The following is a 22,809-nucleotide window of genomic DNA, read 5'->3' on the forward strand; positions in this document are numbered from 1 at the left end:
TCTAGGAAATAACAGCGCAGCATGGTCCGAGAGCCTGAACCACGCTCTTTGGAGCATGGCTCCAAAGGGCATCCTTTTCATCCTTCTCTGCATAACAGCAGTTCATTTCAAGAAACCACTTATTCTCCTATCCAGCTGGTTCATATAATTAATGACTAATGGGTGGTGGTGATGCACTCAGAAAGAAATCTGCTAAGCTAAGGTCCTAACAAGGAGTCTCTGCAATTCCACTCAATAAAACTAAACATGATTAGTCATAGTCTAGTTGTTTCTAAAAATTATTAAGTAACAATGAGATGACAAAAGGACCTTTTAGTGGGATTTATAAGTAAAATTGGAAATGTGTATGAAGGGTGTAATCTGTAAGTATGTAGGTAGTGACCTGAAAGCTATGGGGGGCAGGTGGCTAATAAAGACAAATTTGTTTCAAGAGGATTTTTTTTGATGGGAAGTGAGGAGGCTATAGCAGTGATGAGTGAGAAGAAAGGACAGGTTCAGGATTTAAGAGGCAGAAAGTGCCATGTTGGTGGGGAGAGGGTGAGAAGAGGGGAGAGAGAGAGGACTAGGGAGCTGGAGGAAAGAGTTACTAAAAAATGATTCTGGGATGATGCCTGATTTTCAGCTGGAAGACCTCCATGAATGCCAATGCTACTGATCTTTTCAGGATAGGGAATACAGGCAGAGGAACAGATTGGAAGGGAAGGATCTTGGTTTTTGAATATGTTGAGGTCTGGACATGACAGGTAGCTAGCAATTAAGATTTGGAGTTTAGGAGAAAGGGGGCAAAGGGGAAGACATGTCAGAGTCTCTACCTTCTTTTCCATCCCGCTTCCACCTAGGCCCTGCCTAAAAAAATCTTCAGTAGTCCTTCACTGCTTTGTCAAAATACAAACACCCTGGAAATCAATATATAACCCTCCACGACATGGCCTCAGCTAACATTTGAGTTACTTTTTCTACAGCCCATCTTTTTACATATTGGTCCCATTAGAATACTTGCTATTTTGGGGGGTTTCTCTTGAAGATTTTACTTCAGAGAGACAGAGAGAGAGAGAATGCATGTGCGCATACACACACACACACACACACACACACACACACAAGCATGGAGGTGAGGGGAAAGGGAGAAACAGACTCCCCGCTGAGCAGAGGGCACACTGCAGGGCTAGATCCCAGGACCCTAGGATAATGACCTGAGTGGAAGGCACATGCTTAACCCCCTGAGCCACCCAGGTGCCCTGCACTACTTGCTATTACTCAGATAAAAACTTCCCCAACTCTGGACTTGGGTACTTGAACTTTGCTCTGCCTGGCAGACTTGACTAACCCTTCAAATTCAACTAATCACATAATCTGGGAAGCCCTCCACAACCTTTCTTTCTAATTTAGGGCTCCTCTTTCTGAGATTGCCAAAGAATATCATGCACACCTCTATTTCCGTGTTTCTCAAATTATACTTGTCTTTACTTATGCAAATATTTATGTAAGATGTGCTGAATGCTTATTAGATGCCACAAAGTATACTATTTCACATGTATTATCTCATTTTATTCTCTTAATTACATTGTGAGAAAGACAATTTTATCAATCCCATTTTATGGAGGACAATACTGAGGCTCAGAGAAGCTGGTAACTGCCCTAAGGATACACAGTTAGGAAGTGGGTGGTAGGGACCTAGTGCAGACTTTCTGACTGCAAGTGCCTACATGTACCATTTTATTCTATGTGACTTCTTTTAGGCTGTTGGTTCCTTTGAAGGCAAGGTCCCAATATAACTGCATTTATGCTTTCAGCAATTAGCATGGTGCCCAGCATATAGTGGATACCTGTAAGATATGTCATTACAGTACAGTGGCTGCCTTCAAAATGCCATTTTGTTTTACAAACTCATCCTTTTTTTTTTTTTTTTTTTTTAACTGAACTTAACAGGCTCTTTATTGGGTGGGTAATTAGCTTCCAGAAAGGGAAGACAGTATCTTGGCCAAGGGACTAGGTACTTTAGATGCTGTCTGGCATAGCCATGAACATCAACTTATAATGGAGGCAATTAATGATATTTCATGGTGTTCAGGAGGTAGTCTCGTGGGGAAAAGTGAGGTCTTTACACCAAATACCTCTTATTCCTCCAAGCATGTGCGTATACACACACATACACACGAAAGCAGGCACAGCATACAATGCATTTATACTCCTTACTTTCTTCCACTAAAAGAAATTCAAAGTAAGAAAGGGGAGGGCAGGTGCTTCTCAAATGTTAGTGGCTATACATATCACTTGGGCTCTTGTGAAACTGCAGATTCAGATTCAGTTAATCTGTAGAGGGGCTCATGATTCTACATTTCTAACAAGCTCCCATGTGATGCAATGCTGCTCCATGGACCACATGATGACTTAGCCAGGGTTCACCTTAGACCTCATACAGAGCTATTCATAAGACAGAGGGGTTGGCTACTTGAAGATGCTAAAGAAGGAAATGAAGTAAATTTCTAAAACTATGCTGTGCCTAAGAGAAGGTAACATACCTCTTCCTTAGCTAGAGGTGATTCCATTTGCTATACAGTATCCTTTTTAGCTCTTTACCCAGAGAGAACTTTATTAACAGGCAGTTTTATGCTTTTCTGATACAATAATAATTTTACATTATGATAATATGTACTGAGGCTGGATACTGGAATTCCTTTGGTATCTATCACCAAAGAAAGATTAAATTATAGTCCATGTAGTTTTAGTAATGTGAGTTAAATGTTATATTTGGTTCTTTAAACATTGCTAATCTATATATGGCAACACTGTATTATCAGAATTAAATTCTTGAATTATGTCGTTTACATACTTACCCTACATTTTTTTTTTTAAAGACAGGTTTTATTTATTTATTCATGAGAGACACACAGAGAGAAGCAGAGACACAGAGGGAGAAGCAGGCTCACTGCAGGAAACCCAATGAGGGACTTGATCCCTGGACCCGGGATCACTCCCTGAGCCAAAGGCAGACACTCAACCATTGAGCCAGCCAGGTGTCTTGCTACCTTTTTCCTTTTTAAGATTTTATTTATTTGAGAGAGAGCATGCATGCACGAGTGGGAGGGAGAGACAGAGGGAGAAGGAAAAGAAGCAGACTCCTCACTGAGCAGGGAACATGGATTTGGGGCTCAATGTTGAACCCTGGGATCATGACTTGAGCCAAAGGCAGATGCTTAACCAACTGGGCCACAGAAGTGCCCCTACCCTACTTTATGTGTAGATCTACCTCATCTACTTACTAGATTAAATAATTTTTAAAAGCAAGACACCTGGCATCTAGCTTATTGCTTTTCACAGTATGGATGCTTAAATGTTGTTTGAAACCTTAATGTCCCAAGATGAAATGGCTTAATCCTTTGTTAGAAGGATGATGAGTGAATTTATATTCTATATTTGTCTGCTTAGTTCTTTTTACCGTTTCAGTGCAAAAAAAAAAAAAATCATGAAGTCCTAAAATAAAAGATAATATTCTATAAGGTTGATATTTTTGTAAATGACACTATTCTAAAATAATCTCAGGAAATCATTGAAGAGACATTTCAAGTGCTGTTACAGAAAGCTAATCTCTATTAGTTTTTTTTTTTATATAGAAACATATTCCTTGACAGAAACAAGTTATATTTTAACAAAATTACCATAATCTTTTCTTCATATGTGTAATATAAATAATTCACAACTAAATATATCAGAGTTATACTAAAACATGGACTATTAAGAAAAACTCTATTAAAAAAAGAAAAACTCTATTTTAGCTATAACTATAAGATTTACAAAGACCAAAATATGAATTTACCATACTTCTCACCCCCCCTTTTTAAAAATATTTAATTTATTTATTCATGAGAGACAGAGAGAGAGAGAGAGAGAGAGAGAGAGAGAGGCAGAGACACAGGCAGAGGGAGAAGCAGGCTCCATGCAGGGAGCCTGACGTAGAACTCGATCCCGGGATTCCAGGATCATGCCCTGGGCCGAAGGCAGGCGCTCAACCGCTGAGCCACCCAGGCGTCCCTACCATACTTCCTGAATTAAAAGTCAATTCCTCTTTCATGGAGATAAGATTCCACTCATTTATTCATTCAACAAAGATTACTGAGTGTCATGTCTAACTGTGGGGACTGGGAACACAGCAGTAAGCAAGACCGGGTTCTGTCTTTAGACAGTATATTTCTTTGACAGAGATGCACATACAGGTGTACACACTCATACACAGACACAATATGTACACTTTGACCTCTGAGGTGAGAGCTAAAAGTGTTAAACTTTCATATATATACTCAGGGTAATTTGGGAGATTAATGAATCTTCAAAGAATTAGCCAATGTAAGACTTTGTTTTCTTCTAAATTGTGCTAAAATTACATAGCTACTAAATGTTCTATAGCAAGAGTTCATTTTGCACTTAATACTTGTCACTAGCAGAAAACTGCCTTCAAATACTACAGCTTTAAAAAAAAAATCCCCTTTTCAATGAGGAAACAATTGACAAAAAGGGCTGTCTGAACTACAGAAAAGTATTCTGTGATACTCGTGACTGCTAAGAAACTTGAAAGTTAAAATCCTACCACATCTCACAAAATTCTCTATTTTCTATAGCAAATCCTTTACTACTGAAATCACTATGCAAAATGCTGCCACTCATTAAAATGAAACAAGTACATCTTAGAAATTCAGAGATAAAATTCAGGACAAAAACTGATAGAAGCCAACACATTTAAATTAGTTTGAAAATGGGGACATTTCTATAAAAGAATTTATCTTTTGACTTCATGAAAATCTTTAGGGAATTTTTAGTTTTCATTGTAAATTGCTGGGACAAATCCATTTGGTTTGTGAATAAAATGAAATATAAAGCTATAAAACATTGTTTACGTGATGGTTCAGTGAGACACTTAGTATTATTTATCTCATTAAGATATTTTCTAGAAGGAAAAAGCATTTGAATTTCAGTTGTAAATTCATGAAATCGGGTATAAACTTAAGTGTAAGAAATCTCAAAAATATTTTATTGTTCCTTAGGTCTTATGTCTTTTCACTCATAAATAGTATTTGTCAGTATAATGCTTACTCCAACAAAATATTTAAAAGACAAGAATAAAATATGGACAGTGGAGTAATCTTAAGAACAATAAAATATCAGTTTGATTGAGTTTTAAGTCTCTCAATAATAGTCTGATGCAACTGTTTAGAATAAACAATCACAGGAAATCTGGTGACACTGCATTGTCCTTGAACTAAAATTCTTTGAACTAAAGATGTTAGCTATACAGGAGATAGTGAGGCAGAATAATGGTGCCTCTCTACTCATTTCTCTAGGTATTGTACCATATACCAAATCCTGATTAGAAAAACTTCAGTGGTGTTTTAAAAACCGACAACTAAATTCATAGACTTGTTAAAAATTTTAAATCAACCTACTGCTTTTTTCAGTTAAGATAAATAGGAATTGCTGTTCCATTCAACTATCATTTTTTAAGTCACAAGCTCTATTGGCTTGGAATGATTTGGTTTGATTGCTCAAGTTGAGATTCTTTTTAATTTTAACAACCAGTCCTAATCTGTTCATATCCAAAAGAACAGTAAAGTTTAGAAGGTCTAATTTGAGCAAAATGCAGCACTGGAAATACTGAGGTCTACAGTTTATGCCAGTGCTGAGCTGGTTGAAATAATGGGAAAATTGGAATGTAACCCTGCTCCTGAAGTCCAGCTAATAACTTTTGCCTGTGAAGAGCAGCAAATTAAGTTAAATCTTGTAGGAAAATGCCATATGACAGACTAGCATAAAATTATGGAAAATCTTGAAGATGTCCAGATCCCAATTCCTTATGGGTTTTTGAAAAGGTAAAAATCCTCCTTTATGGTCTTTCAATAAATTAAGCATCTGATGTGAATGAAGCACATTTTACAAAAAAGGCATAGGTAAAAATATAATTTTCTGGGTATTAATTTTACTAAACCTGAAAATCTGTAGATTTTTACGATTCATAGGTTTCAAATCAGAGGGCATGTGTAAGTTTAAATCATTGCTCTCGAGCTACAGACGAGACGAGACAGGATGCTCACCACGGCCCTTTCCCAGGCTAATGTCCTCACACTTATGTTCCTTTTCCAGGGCTAGAGGCATCCAGCCTGATGAAATACTCTAAATCGAATCCTGCTTTCAGCAAAGACAATTCAAGGCCAGTAACGACTGTCCTCCTATCTCCCCACTTCCATCCTTGCCATTCACTTCTTTGCAGGCACACTTCTAATAGCACACTCTGTAGAGGGCATTAACCCCTGGGTAAATGAGTTTTCATTATAAACATCTCTTTTCAAGATTTATTGATGCTGAACTTTCCACACGTAGTGTCTATACACAGGTGAGGGTTTTGTTTAAAATAAAGCATTACTGACTTAATGAGTGAGGAATACAGAAATACATTTCTTTTTTGGTATTGTTTCATCACTTACTCTGTGGATTATGTGAAGCAACTCAAGTTGAAATTTTCCACATACCTTGTTTTTCCTAAGAAAAGCTCTCCCACAGAATTTTGTAAAAATGAAATAAAAAAGTTTAAAATGATCAAGTTTTATTTTTATCCTACATAATGAAAAGTTTCCATTACAGTGATAGCATTATAATTTCTATGATTACTGTGGTTTTGTAATGTTTTGGCAAAACTACAATGATTATGGAAATAATTATTGACAGCATTAAAATAAGTTGACCATTTGAAAGCTGTAATTCCAGGCAAATGCATTGTGAGGGAAAAACAGTGCTGTTGCTTTTTATTTGACAAATTCTCAGTGCATACTCTACAATCACCACTTGCACATGGCAACCACACATTTATTTTGTACCATCAAGAAACAAAACAGCTTTGTAAGATATTCTAACACAATCTATGTATGCATGAGCTATAAAAATATTAATACACCAAGTATATCCACTAATTTAAGAAGTGAAGTTTATAGGCAATACTTCTTATACAAGAAAATGACTTTTAATTATTAAAAAAAAAATTCAGCTTTCTCATAAATGTTTCTTTTCTTCCTAACATTGTTTTAAAAATGACTATACAACCAGCATAATATCTGGATAAATTGAAATTAGGCCTGAGAGAACATAACTTTCCTAAGTGATTTAAAATAATTTAAATGAAATCCCAACAACAGAGCTTTTAATTAAAACAATTTGTCAATCACCTACTGGGTTCAATGGGTTTTGACTATTATTACTGTTTGTTTCTTAAAAGCTTTTGTCTCTAACAGAAGAGCTAATAAACGTTATTTAACCAAAATCTAATAATAGTTCCAATTTTTAAAATGTACATTTCTATACTGTAAACATATATAAAATTTTATTACTAGGGAAACAAAAACCAAAGCAAGCTATTATTGTGTCTATTGATTTAGGTGCAACCCAGGTACATCTGTTTCAATCAAGTCTCTGCAGATTCACCATCAGATCTATCTTGACTAAATTCCAATTACTACATTCCAAAAGAAAATTATATTGTTGGCTTAGCTATTTTGGGTGGAATGAGAGCATATTTAAGCAGCCGCCTTCTCCAAAAGGAGAAAAAAAAAATTTTCTCATGACAGCAAATCTAACAGTAATGAGAAATCCCATTTTCTTAAAGATTTTATTTATTTATTTGAGAGAGAGGAGAAGTGAGCAAGCGTGGGGCGGGGGTGGGGGAGCAGGGAGAGAGGGAGACGCAGGCTCCTTGCTCAGGGAGCCCAAAGTGGGGCTTGATCCCAGAACCTGAAATCATGACCTGAGGTGAAGGCAGACACTTAACCAACTGAGTTACCCAGGCACCCCGAGAAATCCCATTTTCAATGGGTTACACTGCATAGTGTGTTACATATTTTATTTTTTACTCTAATGTCTATAATATTTAATATTAGAACTTTATAAAATGGCAATTAAAATGCCAACGTTCATTAAAGTGGTCACTAGTCACATGAGGCTACTGAAACTTAATTAAAATTACATAAAATAAAATTTCAGTTTCTCAGTCACACTAGCCACAGCATAAGTACTCAAGACCCACATGTGGTCAAGAGCTACTGTATTAGATAGCTCTAAGAGAGAGTTTTTTCATCATGTGGAAAGTTCTATTAGACAGCCCTGAATCAAAAGATTATCCATTTCTCAGACATAAGCTTTTGGCCAATCCAAAAATGCTTTTTTTTTTTACTGGTTCTATGCATTCCACGGTAATAAAAACTAACTGGACTTAATGTCAGCTGTAATGTGCAGAAATAAAATGTCGAATGATTTATGTTAAATAACTGGTATACCTATATCATGAGATATCCTTAAATTGTTATGTCTACGTGTATACCCACATTATTATCTTGGGAACACAAACTGACACAAGTTGTATGGCTGCTTGTAAGGAAAGATCATATTTTAGCAGAGCATAAAAAGGAAAGGCTGGTCCCTTAATGCATATTCCTGTCAGAGGGAAATTTGGAATGAAAAGAAATGGCAGGGAAATAAATCCCCAGAGCAGTAACTCAAAAATGCATCAAGTTACTTGAAGTTTCTCTAAAAATTTCCTTAAAAATAATTATAGAGGGATCCCTGGGTGGCTCAGCGGTTGGGCGTCTGCCTTTAACTCAGGGCGTGATCCTGGAGTCCCGGGATCAAGTCCTGCATCAGGTTCCCTGCATGGAGCCTGCTTCTCCCTCTGCCTGTGTCTCTGCTTCTCTCTCTCTCTCTCTCTGTTTCTCATGAATAAATGAATAAAATCTTAAAAAAAGCAATAATTATAGAAAGCCCTAATTCCATTAATATAATAAAGGCACTCAGTCACCTTCTAATTCGTTTTAAACAAACCAAATCACTTAGTATAATGAGCAGTTTGATCAGTATTCTTTATTCATGATGTATATACAACTCTAACTGCATAATCTATGTTTGGTCACTTATTTGATTAAACAGCACTTTGGTATTTCAAGTTAAAAACAAAGTACCATATAGCCCTCTTGGTTAGGAATATGAATTCATTTATGATGGTGTTTCTATTAAAAAAAAATCAGATATGACATTCTTAGATTTCCAGAACTTCATACAGCATGGTAACCTACCAAAACTCAAAGACTACTTAAAATACTACTTAAAATATTTTGCTTTTTAAAGCGAAATATCTAAAATAAATAAATAAATAAATAAAAATTAAAGTGAAATATCTGAGAACTACAGGACTAAAGTACATTTATATAAGATGCTACAAAAGGCAACAAGAGGCAGTCAGGCAAAGTGGCTAGGACCACAACTCAGGAGCCAGTTAACTTAGGTTTGAATCCCTAACCCACCACTTACAATTATGTGATCTTAGTCAAATTACTTTTCTTTCTGTGCCTGTATTTCCTTTTTTATGAAAAAATGGGGATAAAAATATAAGCCAGAGACACACAACATAAACACAAAAAACACAGCAAAATGTTAACTTCAGTGAGATTATTTAAGTTTGTATCTTGTTCATAGTTTCTACAATGAACATTTAATACTTTTTAAAAAAGATGTATTTATTTTAAAGGGAGGGAGGTTGGTAGGGAGGGAGAGAAGGAAAGAGATCAGGGAGGGGCAGAGGGAGAAAGAAAATCTCAGGCAGATTCCCTGCTGAGCATGGAGCCTGACAATGAAATAAGGCTCAATCTCATGACCCTGAGCTGAAACCAAGAGTTGGATGCTTAACTAACTCAGCTATCCAGGCACCCTAAACATTTAATAATTTTTATTTTTTACTTTTTAAAAAGATTTTATTAGAGAACACAAGCAGTGGAAAGGGCAGGGGCAGAGGGAGGGAGAAGCAGACTCCCCACTGAGCAGGGAGCACGGACTCAGGGCTCAATGTCAGGACCCTAGATCATGATTGGAATGGAAGACAGATGCCCAACCTACTAAGCTACCTAGGACTCCCATTTAACACTTTTTAAATCCCCAAAAGTCAAAGTTTTTAATTGAATGCTTGAGCTTGAAATCTATATTATGCGAATTCTTAGTAAGTGAAAGATTCCAAAGTGGTAAACTTAAGCTAATAAATGTTTTTCATAAAAAAAAATAAATAAATAAAATAAAATAAATGTTTTTCATAAACTAGAGATTAATTTCAATTTGTAGCCAATTGTTACATCTCTTTAAAAGAATTTTAAAAAAATGTTTACATCTTCCTAATAAAATGTTCTATATATGTGGGTTCAGTTGTAAAAATAAATATAAGTACTATGTAGGTTAAGTAGGAAAAGGCACATAAAATATGTCCGGAATAAATGACCATGTAAGTCTCCAAAAACAAGTTAAATTAAAATGATTTTTCTAAAATATAAAATTTGTCCAAGTACAGAGTCTCATGTCTCAGATGTCAAAGTAGAGAGAAATGGAAAGATCATAACATGTAAAACAAACTGTAAAACCTTTTATTTTCACATACTACTGATTTATCTAAATAAAGCACTATATAATATGGGTAAAAAAATGAATTTAAATAAAAAGAATTTAAAATAGACTCAGGTTTTGACAAGAAGGCAAACTATTAAATAGGCATTTAAAAAGGTCTAAAGAGACACAATCACCGCTCCCCCTAACTAAACTTAGTTGTTAGAATCAAATCATGTCACATAATGTTTAGTTTCTTGGTCATTGTCAAGCAATGAAAACCAGAACCTAAGGAATGATCGAGAATGCGCTTCTTTATTTTTAGAGAAAAACACTTATCATGAGGATGTATCCTGGTAACTAGCTGGTGTTAATATTAGACACCATAAAATCAATTTTTTCAATTTTTCACGTAGTTTTTTTCCACGTAGTTTGTTAATTGCTCATTTAATATCAACTGAAATTGATAACTCAGATGATATAGTGAACAGAAACAAAACTGTTTTTAAATCTAGTCAATTTCAATGATCCTAGCATGAAGACCTAGTATTAAATTGGAGCATATTATTACCTTCACTTCATATCTTCTAGAGATTCTTTCTTAACATCATTTATAAAAGCTGATAAAGGATATTTGCTTTTCTTCATTTATTCATTCAGTAAGTATTCTCTGAGTGCCTACTTAATGTGTCAGATGCTATGCTGAGGTAAATAAGACAACATGGAGTTCCCCCATGGAGTCAAGTTAGAGAAAGATATTAAACAAAAAAAATCACACATATATTAAATTACATTAGAATAAATACAGTAAATGAAAAGGAAAGTGTAAAAAGAGACCCTAAAAAGGGGGCCTAACCCAGTTCATGGGATTATAGGAAGGACTTCTGTAGGAAGTTACATGTAAATGCTTCACCATCTGTACATCCAGGACATCTATCCAAAGATCTAGCACATAGCATAAACTCAAAAGTTTGTGCAGCTGAATTAAATATTGTTTTTTTTTTTAAAGATTTTATTTATTTATTCATGAGAGACACACAGAGAGGCAGGGGGAGAAGCAGGCTCCCTGTGGGGAGCCCAATACGGGACTCAATCCCAGGACCCTGGGATCATGACAGACCCAAAGGCAGATGCTCAACCAATGAGCCTCCCAGGTGCCCCTAAATAACAGTTTTAGTGGAATTTCTTCAATGTGTGTCTAAGAGCCTATGACAGTGTCTTGTACAGAAGAGGTAGCTAAAATGTATTTGTTGAAAAAAATAAATTAATGATGTAGTTTGCTTCTGTGGAAAGAATAGGCTTTGGAATCAGACATAGGTCCAAACACAGCCTATCTTACAAACCAGATGACCCATGCCTTACTTCAAAATAGGAATAATAGATCTATCTCATAGTCCTGTGGAGAGAATTAAATACAGTACGTGTAAACTACTCAGTACAGTGTCAGGCAATTGGAAAGTACCCAACAAATAGTCACTATGATAAATGGTCACTAAAAATTGTATTATTTTGCTCATCATCTGCAGATATAGTAAAGGAGAATCTTGATAATACAAATCAGTAAAGTCAAAAAGATTCAAACAGAATATCCTAAAGACTTCGGTGTGGGAAGAGTCTGAAGATGCAATAACAAAAGAGTCAAGGATTAGATTGCTGGACATCTAACAATCTTGGGAAGGCTTATAGTTTCACAAACCTATGTGGCCAAAGAGCCAATAAAGAGATACAAATATTCAGAGCACAAAGGGTAGTATTTGTGGTTCTCTTTTAGATCTATAGTATAAATTCTGTAAATGTTCCCAAGACCCCCTTGTAGAAGTACTGTTCTATGCACTAGGGATGCAGTGATGAACAAGATGCAGCCCTTGCTCCTGAGTAGCTAAATATAGTGGTAATGACAGAGTAACACAGCAGGTGCTATGGCAGAAGATGGCTGGGTACTTAGTCTGGTCTCAAAGTTTACGTAAGGATTCTTAAAGGTGGTGGTATTTGAACTAAAGTCTAAAGAATGAGTTCATTATTTCAGAGCATGAGGGGAGGGAAATACTGTTTTAGACGAAATAATAGCAGAAAAAAGACAAGGAAAAATTAAATTGTGTAAAAAGGGTGACAGCCTTAAACAGGTGGTATTGCTAGCCTAGTGAAGTGTGGAGAACTTAATTAAGCTTCAGAGACAGAGAGGAGCCAGGTCATGGAGACCCTGGTAGGAAGATAAGGAAACCTGGAAAAAATCAGATGGGAGATAGTAGGTCAAAACTGAGCACTTTTCTGGACCTCAGACAGAGGAAATTGTGTAGAGGATAGCAAAAAAGTGTTTGCTATTTTGTTTTTCTATTTGGGTCAAGACTGTTAATTGTCCAGAATCGGTGACTTCATTAGATGATACTCTCAAGCTTAGTGAAACAATTCAGAAAATGGGAGAATCACTTTGTTTTCAGTAATGATAATTTATCATTCCAAGAGACTACAATCAATCCAAGTAATGTCATCTCAAACAAAAAATCTAGACACAATTATAGACACCTGTGAACATCCTTACATGGCCATAGCAAGGTTTTAAAACTTTAGAGACTTTTGGTTGTAATACCTACATCTAGAATTTATTTGCAGGTGGAAGATGGAAGGAGTATCCAAGGAATTAAAAAAAGTTCACTATTCCCACACTCGAGGATTTTCTCATTTGGTTAAAGAAACAGGGGGTACTAAACTAAGCTTAGAAAACCAGAAAAATAGGGTAGGCATGGTGGCTCAGTGGTTTAGTGCCACCTTCAGCCCAGGGTGTGATCCTGGAGACCTGGGATCGAGTCCCATGTTGGGCTACCTGCATGGAGCCTGCTTCTCCCTCTGCCTCTCTCTCTCTCTCTCTCTGTGTCTCTCATGAATAAATAAAATCTTAAAAAAAAAAAAAAAAAAAAAAGGAAAACCAGAAAAATAAAAACAAAGACAGGAAAGAGAAAAGACTTACGGAGACCACACTATTGGGAAAGCCTCTATTTCTTCCTGCGTGTACTCATCTAGACGTCTTGGTACTTTTCGTGGTTGAGGAAGCTCTTCCACTAAATTCTTACGAATATCTTCTGGTATATCCTACGTTAAATAAAATTCAGATTTAATTTTCTTAAAATATGTTCCTTAGAAATAAAGTAGTAATACTTAGCGAATATTAAAAAATAACAAACTAAAGAATAAAGAATGAGGAAAACAATATAATCTTTAAAAGTCCGTAAAAATCCCTGAAAAGTACATTAATGATAAAAGTAATCTCATTATAATACTATAACTTATAATCTTGACAAACCTATTTCTCATGATAAATCAGACATCTTCAGTTCTGAGGACTATTGAGTCACTAAGTTCTAACTATTTTTTTCTTAACTGTTTAATTTATTCCTGGCCTTTCAAATACAGAAAGGAACTGCCTTGGCTGATTCTCATGACTTTTCATCTGATTGAGTGAATGTACTGGGTCTATGGCTTCCTGTGACACAACCTTTCAATTCATACTCCATGTTGTTGCCAGAAAAAACTCTGGAAAATGAAAATATGTTGCTTCTTTGAGTCATTTAGCCAACATTTACTGAACTTCTATGAACCAGAAATTGTGCTAGATTCACAGAATATAAAAGGAAATAAAAAGATGATAGGCTCTAAAGGATTACAATTTTAAAAATGTCACTGCTCAAACCAGTGTCCTGCCTCCTAGACGACTTCTGTGCCTCCATCTCTTCACACACACACCCATCCATGGCTTCTGAATTATCAGCCTCCTTGCTTTTCATGCACTGTTCCACACTGAAATCCTGGTGCCTTTATTAATGGTATTCCCTCTGCCCATAATGACTTTCCCTAGTTATATATTCAAATATTCAGAAAAATGAAAGAAAAAGCTATTATGCAAAAAAATCTGAATTTGCATAATTAAAAGCAAATTAAAAACTAAAGCATATATTTGAGAGAGATTTTAAAAGAACAGATACTGAACAAAGTAAAGGAAGTGATAAAATGAAGAGCATGAGTAACCAAAAAAATTTACATTTATACTGTGCTTCGCGAATCAGAAATAGGGAAAGGGAACTGTCTTGTGAATTTGGATGGTAAGTTAATTTTGGAGATTACTGAAATAACGGTTGGATATCTATGAAAGTGACCTATGAATATTTCCACAGGGATAGCACATATATTTCCCTCTTTTCATAACAGTATGTTCCCAAACATTAAAAAAAATTATATAGTAAATTATAATTCTTGGAAAAGAACATATCATAATTGGGAATCAAATATCTGGGCAAGGACATGGCATCAATACAGTAATTGTTTTCTATACAATGTCTTAAGGATCAAAATTTTAAAGTAGCTTTAAAGAATCACAGAACTCTATGGAGTTATATAGTTGTTCTAAAACCTAATATGGCAAAATTTTAGTAATGTTTTAAAAATTTTAGTTGGCTTTTTAAAATTATGGTTTGTATAGGGTCACTATTAATATATACAAAATATAATAAATACTATTGACAATGTGTTTCTTCACTGAGAAGCATTTAACATCCCTTCCCTGATGTATTCAATCTGGAACAAGGAGAGGATGCTTGGACATATAAATTACACAGAACTGGAACAAGGAGAGGATGCTTGGACATATAAATATTAAGTTGCTGTAATTTTTTATTTCCTGAAAAAGTCTACTTGCCAGTTTGATATTTATAAAAATTCATGAATATTTCACACTCCTTTGGGAAGCCATTAAAAAAAAATCCCTCTATCATTCACAAAGACAATTTTAAAAGTTGCCAAGTGCTTACACAGCACAGGGTGTGGAACATAGTGGGTTAGTAAATGTTTGCTGACTGAAGAGAATTTTGACTGAAATGAGCTTACAAACTTTCTCCACTATTAGAACAATTTGCTGAAAGAATGGATTAAAAAATAGTGCAAAATGAGAAAAGTTGTTGATTAGGCATTACGCATGAAACCAAGAAGAGAGGAAGTGGCTCCTTTAAACTGAACACAGAGAATGTAACCCAAACATGCTAACAATGTGTTTGTAGAGATTTAAGAGTCCTCTGCATGGAGAGAATAATTAACCTAAAGGGAGAATAAGGAAAAGAATGAGTGCAATAAGCAGGGGGCAGGGTTTTCACCTTTGTCAATTTCTAAAAGAAATTTTAATTTTACAGAAAGGTTGTGAGGATACAGTGAATACTCATCTAACCTTCATGTAAATTCACCAATTGTCAAAATAGGACATGTTTGCCCTCCTTCTTTTCACGTATATACACACACATGTTACAAAGTCATGTTTAGGAAAATTAACATTGATGAAGTACTTTCTTCTGATATGTAAGTGTCTATTCAAATTTCCCGAACTGATAAAATTATCTTCTAAAGTATCTTTTTTTTTTTTTTTTTTAGTATAAGATCCTGTCAAGGATCACATGCTACATTTAGTCATTATGCTGTTACTATGTTGTTTAACATACATAATAAGTTCTTCAGTCTAGTCTCTTAATACAAAGCCCTTTCCCTGCTTTTTGTTCTTCATGAAATTAACACTTTTGAAGAGTCTAAGCCAATTAAGTGGTAGACTGCCCTTTTATTTGGATTTGTAGGACTGTTTCATTCGTCAGGTTAAACATTATTGACATATGCTATTTTGATAGTTTAGGTGGAGTCTTCAGTTCTTCATTCATAGCAGGAGGCACATGATGTCAGTCTTCCCATATAGATATGTTTGATCTCCTGGTTATGTTGGTGTCCACCAGGTATCTTCAACATAAAAAAGTATCTAATCTCCTTTCAAACAGTAAGTATTGTGTAGCATGATGTTTTGAAATTGTATGACTATCTTGTTCTATAATAATCTTTTACCCAGTGACCATAGAATATGCTGATAATGGTGGCTTTTCTAATTCAGTATTATTTCTACATTTTTTAGGGGACATTCTTTTCTAAGGAAAAGCTTTTTCTTCTCTAGAAAGGAAAGGGAACTTATAACAAGATAAAAATAATTTTTGGACTATCATCATGGGCTCACAGATTTTTGTCTTCTATTCAATGTAACCCATTATTATTACCATTAATTTTAAGGCTCACACAGTCCCATATTTGGTCATTTGGCACCAATTCAAAATGCCTTCCATGTTCTTTTGATATTTCTCCATCCATTTTTGAACACTGCCTTACTTCTGTTACTTATTATTTTACCAATATGAACAATGCAGAAATAATAAATATGTGCATGCATATACTCCATAGTAACTTTGTTTTATCTCTACTCTAGACCTAGAATCAACCATTTCTCCAATGAAAACCAGGTTCCTTTTAATAAGGAATAGCACTTAGAAAACAAGATCTGGGCACTAGTTGTGCTTACTTCTATTAATGCTGTCATTTAATTTTTATTTATTTATTTAAAAAAAGATTTTATTCATTTATTTTTAGAGAACAAGGGAAAGGGAGTGTGCAGAAGCAAGGGGAGAGGGAGAGAATATCAAGCAGACTCCAAGCTGAGCATGGAGCCTGACCTGGGGCTGGATCTCACAACCCTGAGATCATGACCTGACCTGAAATCAAGAGTTGGACACTCAAAAAAAAAAAAAAAAAAAAAAAAAGAGTTGGACACTCAACTGATTAAGCCACCCATGTGTCCCTTATATAAAATCTTAATATGATAACAAAGTTGAAGTAAAAAAAAATAATCTAAAAGGCATTCTCGGATAAAGAAGATGTGGTTTATGTATACAATGGAATATTACTCAGCTATTAGAAATGACAAATACCCACCATTTGCTTCAACGTGGATGGAACTGGAGGGTATTATGCTGAGTGAAGTAAGTCAGTCGGAGAAGGACAAACATTATATGTTCTCATTCATTTGGGGAATATAAATAATAGTGAAAGGGAATATAAGGGAAGGGAGAAGAAATGTGTGGGAAATATCAGAAAGGGAGACAGAACGTAAAGACTGCTAACTCTGGGAAACGAACTAGGGGTGGTAGAAGGGGAGGAGGCGGGGGGTGGGAGTGAATGGGTGACGGGCACTGGGTGTTATTCTGTATGTTAGTAAATTGAACACCAATAAAAATAAATAAATAAATAAATAAAAATAAATAAATAAAAGGCATTCTCCAAAAACCTTATTCTCTTCCCTATTTCTCCTATCTCTTTGTTCCCATGCTTTAGTAAGTAGCCAACTTCATTTTCTCATTTATTCTTCCTGAGTTTCTTTATGCAGAAAAAGCAAATACAGTATGTATGTGTAATCATATATATGTATATATGAATACAAAAGGTAGTTTGCCATCTGTATTTTTTTCACTTTTTTTTTTTTTCACTTACCAAGGTATCTTGGAAAGCATTATTTATGTGACTTTCTAAGTCACAAGAATATTTGGCATTCTTTTTTTGTAATTATATAGTACTCAACTGAATGGATATTATATAGTTTATCCAATTACCTATAAGTAAATTCTTATTTCTATTATTTTACTATTATAAATACTGTGGAAACAAGAATCTTGTGTATCTTCAGAGTAAACAGATTGCTGAATCAACCACAAATCTCCTTATGTATGTATTATATGTAATGTTACCTAATTCTCAGATCCCTTATTGGTTGCACCATTTTGTACTCTTTTTTTTAAAATATGATTTTTAGAGCTGAGTGTATTTTTTTAAAGATTTTATTTATTCATGAGAGACACAGAGAGAGAGAGAGAGGCAGAGACACAGGCAGAGGGAGAAGCAGGCTCCATGCAAGGAGCCTGATGTGGGACTCGATCCTAGGCTGCCAGGATCACACCCTGGGCTGAAGGCGGTGCTAAACCGCTGAGCCACCCAGGCTGCCCCCATTTTGTACTCTTATCAGCAATCTATGAGTGTCTATTTCCCCACGGCCTGGGTAACAAAATGTGCTAGGAAGTTTTTATTTAATAACAATCCATTTTTGGGAAAATGGGCCCATTAATTTTACAGTCTGAAATTATTCCAGTAATTTGTTGTTGAACTGAACTACTATGTATTACTTAAAACCTCCACATTCAAACCTGACTGCCTTATAACTAAGATTATATATCTATATATAATCATTTTGTGTCTTTAAGAAATTAGTGTCTAAAAAAATGGGACGGTACAATCAGAAATAGAAGTTTTAATATTGTGATTTCGTGAAGGTCATTTATTCTTAGATGATGACACTGCTTCCATGCTTGTTACCTCAGAAGTTAAAGTAAATACTGGAAAATTCTACTGATTCATGCAAAGCAAAGGTAATACATTAACCATTTTGATAAAACCATGAATAATTTACTCATGCATTAAGTTAACTAAATAGAGCACACAGTGGCTTAAATGGTTGCTATAACTTGATAATCTGGAATTAATTTCTACATTTTTCCTCTAGTAGGAACTGTAAGGACAACAACAATCACAACCATTGTAATGACAGTAACTGGCACTTACCGTCAGGCCTGTTCTAAGCACTCTACAAATGTTATCTCATTGAACCCCTACCATAATCTCATAAAGTAGGTACCATTATTTCCATTTTACAGATGAGAAAACAGATAATATGTAACCACCCATGGCCATATAGTCAGTAAATGGTGGAGCATGAATTCTAATCCAGATAGTCTGATTCCACAGCCTGGATTTAACCATTTTATTATAGAACCTCTACTATTTTATTATATTATACTAAAGAGAAAGCTGTACTTAAAATAGTTTAACAGTAATAAATAAAAATGTTTATTTTTTCAAGTACTTTTTTAGCTGAATAAATTTTGAGTAAGAACAAGTATTCTAAAGTTAAGGAAAATAATTAGCAACCAAAACTAAGTTATTAATCCATGATTAATATAAGTTTTGCCACTAGTCATATAAAATGTAAATGAAATTCATACTTTTTATAGCTGATGAAATAAGCAATGAATACCCTCAATTTAACAGGGGCTCTGGCCATGTTCCTTGTTGTAGCATCATTACCAATGACCACTGACTTACCTCATCTGGGAAAAGATGCAGTCTCTGCATTAGAGTTCTTCTGTGAAGGTTTTTTGGCAGCATGCCATAAATAGCTAGTTTCACAATCTGAAAAACAGATATATGTAGGACTCAACAAGCAAAATCTGATTTGGGATATTAGAAGGCAAACACATTAGAGACAGTGATGAAAACAAGTGGGCTAAGACTCAACAGAAATGAAAAGAAAGAAATTAGGACCTAAGTAGATACATGGCAGTAACAGCAAAAGAACTGTCATTATTTTGGGCATTACTATTTTCTTTAGTCTCTATTTGGTTTAACCTATTTTTAAAGGAAAAGGACAATAGGAAGAGATTAAAAATAATCTACATATGTGCCAATTTTAGTTAGAATAAAAAGTTCCCTGAGCTTGTATAAAAACTTATGGCTCAAATAATGTCACATCCTGAATAAAGCAGAACCCAGGGAGGCCTTAAATCCTGTTTTCTCCAGGTAGGAGATCAGGAGGTTTCCAATTCAGAAGGTAAGCCTGAACATACAGTTTTGAGACTGACTCAAAGTCACAAATCTCCAACAGTGGTAACAGTGAACATTTACTGAAACTCACTGCATGTACAGTGGTCAGTTGCATTACATTTGTTGTCTTGTTTAATGATGCTGAGTCTCATTTCACAGATGAGGTAACAGATTTAGTGAAGTTAAAGAACTCTCCCAATTTCAAGTATCTAATAAGTGGTGGTGCTGGAATTCAAACCAGGTGGTGCTCTTAGTCCCAGAATAGACATATAGCACACGCAATCACACCTACAATATGTTTCTCTCCATAAGTTCTCAAGAAGACAAAAAGTGCCTTCTCTCTACCATACTCATTCCCAACACGGCAAACTAACCTTGCCGTGATTTACATTCCCCCGCCCCACCCCCCCTTTTTAAAAGATTTTATGACAGACAGAGAGAGAGAGAGATAGAGAGAGAGAGAGAGGGGCAGAGACACAGGCAAAAGAAGCAGGCAGAAGGAGAAGCAGGCTCCATGCAGGGAGCCCGACATGGAACTTGATCCCTGGTCTCCAGGACCATGCCCCGGGCTGGAGGCAGCGCTACACGTCTGAGACACCCAACTGCCCTACTTTTCCCTTTCTAAGATTATCCTCTTTGTTGGTCTGAATGTGATTTGGTGTATCCTTTGTCAAGAGAAGTTCACACTGTGTCACTCTGTGTTCCACAATCTCCTGGGGGCCTGCTGGTATATAGTATATACAAATACACTTCAAGGTCTTCATAAAACTGCTGATAGGGACATTTGGAGAATTGTATCAATTTTTACCATCTGAACTCATAATCCAAGAATATAATTTGACCTATATTAAAGTTAAACCCATCAAAACTATACATGTTAGAACAGTGTTGCACTATAAGAGGATTTCCTATTCCTTTCATTTTCTCATCAAATCAGACTACAAAACCTTACTACATACAAAGGCTAATGGCATCGCATACGTATTTTTCCAGTTTAGTGCTGTTAATACTCTATGTTCTGGAGATTTTAATAGAGATTTCTATTGTTAAAAGCAATTAAAAATTCAGTTAGTCACACAAGCCACATTTCAAGTGACCAATTGCCACATATGGCTAGTCGCTATCATATTTGATAGTGCAGACAAAGAATACTTCCATCATGACAGAAATTTCTATTGGACAGCACTGATCTAGATATTAGTCTTTAAAATTTTTAATTCTTAAAAATCTTAAGCAGAAACTGACAGTGTTAAGATTATTGAGCATCTTTTCTGGATAAGCTAGTCATTATATCCTCTGAATATCATAATAGCAATTTTATTGTTGTGGTAGGGTTATATGACATTTAGGGTTCATGTCCCTATAAAAATGTAGTTGTAGTCACTTGAATTAACAAGTTGGTTTTTTAAAACTTGCCCTGTTAAAAAATGCAAACCTAACAGTCAAATTAGAGGAAGCTAGAAAGTATAGAAAGGTTATAAGCTGACAGAGGAGAGAAAAAGGCAGACATACAAACAACATATACCCCAAGTAATAGAACATGTGCAGCCAAGTAATCACAGCAGTATAGACTTAAGCATAAGTTCTAAGCATTTCAGAAAGTGAGAAAGACAGAATAAAGCGAGGCTAATAAATATTAAAGAACTTCTGCATCTGTAAACTAGGGCACATGCCATTTGTTTCACACAAAATAACTGTATTGTAAACTATGGAGGTAGAGAAAAGACAGGAAAGGAACTATGTTAGAAAAAAAAAAAGCATGAATAGGTGGGGCATCTGGTTGGCTGGATCAGAAGTGTATGTAACTCTTGATCCTGGGGTTCTGAATTCAGGCCCCACACTGGGTGTAGAGATTAAACAAAGAAAAACTTAAAAATAAAAGAAAAAATATAAGCACAAGAAACTCTTAAAGTATATGATAGAGGAATAAGGAAAGGCTGAATCAACATATTTATCTGAGTTTACTAATAATGATCTGTGTAATTATAAAAAATATTTTGAAATGTTGAATTACCTACTAAGAACTATTAAAATGTATTAATGTATTTTACAAAGAATATTCCAGGACTATACTAATAATCAGAAGGATGCACTATGAAACAAATTCTCTTGTAAGCCCATCCATACACCAAGTTCTGATTAGCAAATTATGTCTGCTGGCAGAGGACCTACTGTTCCAGACAAAAACTTAAGTATTTGATTTGGAAGCAAAGTAACTGACCTCTTCCTTTAATAAGCCATTCCCTTTATCATAAAACAAAGTCAAAATTAAGACTTAAAAAAATTTTAACATTATTTAAATGAGGTAATAATTAAAATGGATTTAACTTTGAACTATTTTCCAGGACTTCATTAAACATTTTGCAATGCATTTTAATATTTATTTATAAAACATAATTTGAAACCATTTCTACAATATTATCTAGTGCCAAATTCTTATTAAAAAGTTGGACTATACTGCCTCCTAGTGGATAGTGAGTATGCCTGAATAACAAATTTAAATTTTAAAAATATTTATCAAATAATAAAACTACAATGTTATAGCACTTATGGTATATATCATCAGCAGCCCATATAACTCTTTAATACCATTATATGCAATTCATATAAATAGTTAAAATAGGATATTTTATTTGACCTGTAATAGTCTAATGTTTTGAAACAGAACATTAAATATTTCTTAAGCAATCTCTGAGCATATTTTTGTAAAATACCTATAAATGATTAAGAGGTAAAAATAAATAGTAAAGTATGGAACTTCCAAATGTTATATCAGGGCTTACTAGAATAAAATATGTCCCTCTCCCTCACCTCTAAGAAAATTTTAGGCAGTATTGTACCAAATAAATGATTGTATGCTGACAACAGATTTTATTTTTATTCACCACTGTAGCAAAATAAAAAAGAATGTCTTCAGAG

General features: G+C 34.9%; 1 protein-coding gene across 5 annotated transcripts in view; it reads right to left on the reverse strand.

Moving 5' to 3' along the window:
* MRPL13 (mitochondrial ribosomal protein L13) overlaps nt 1–22,809 on the reverse strand; it is a 47,188-nt gene that overhangs the window by 1,756 nt on the left and 22,623 nt on the right. For 3 of the 5 annotated variants that reach the window (XM_077847090.1, XM_077847087.1, XM_077847086.1), the window contains exons 5-6: nt 19,393–19,479; nt 13,361–13,482 (exon numbers count right to left, since the gene is read on the reverse strand). In XM_077847090.1, the coding sequence (XP_077703216.1) occupies nt 13,361–13,482; nt 19,393–19,479 (209 nt within the window). Of the gene's footprint in view, nt 1–13,356; nt 13,483–19,392; nt 19,480–22,809 lie in introns of those variants that run through there. The other 2 variants (XM_077847088.1, XM_077847089.1) reach the window with 2 other exon arrangements.

The sequence above is a fragment of the Canis aureus genome, chromosome 14 (assembly GCF_053574225.1).
Source record: "Canis aureus isolate CA01 chromosome 14, VMU_Caureus_v.1.0, whole genome shotgun sequence".
NCBI classification, from domain to species: Eukaryota; Metazoa; Chordata; class Mammalia; order Carnivora; family Canidae; genus Canis; species Canis aureus.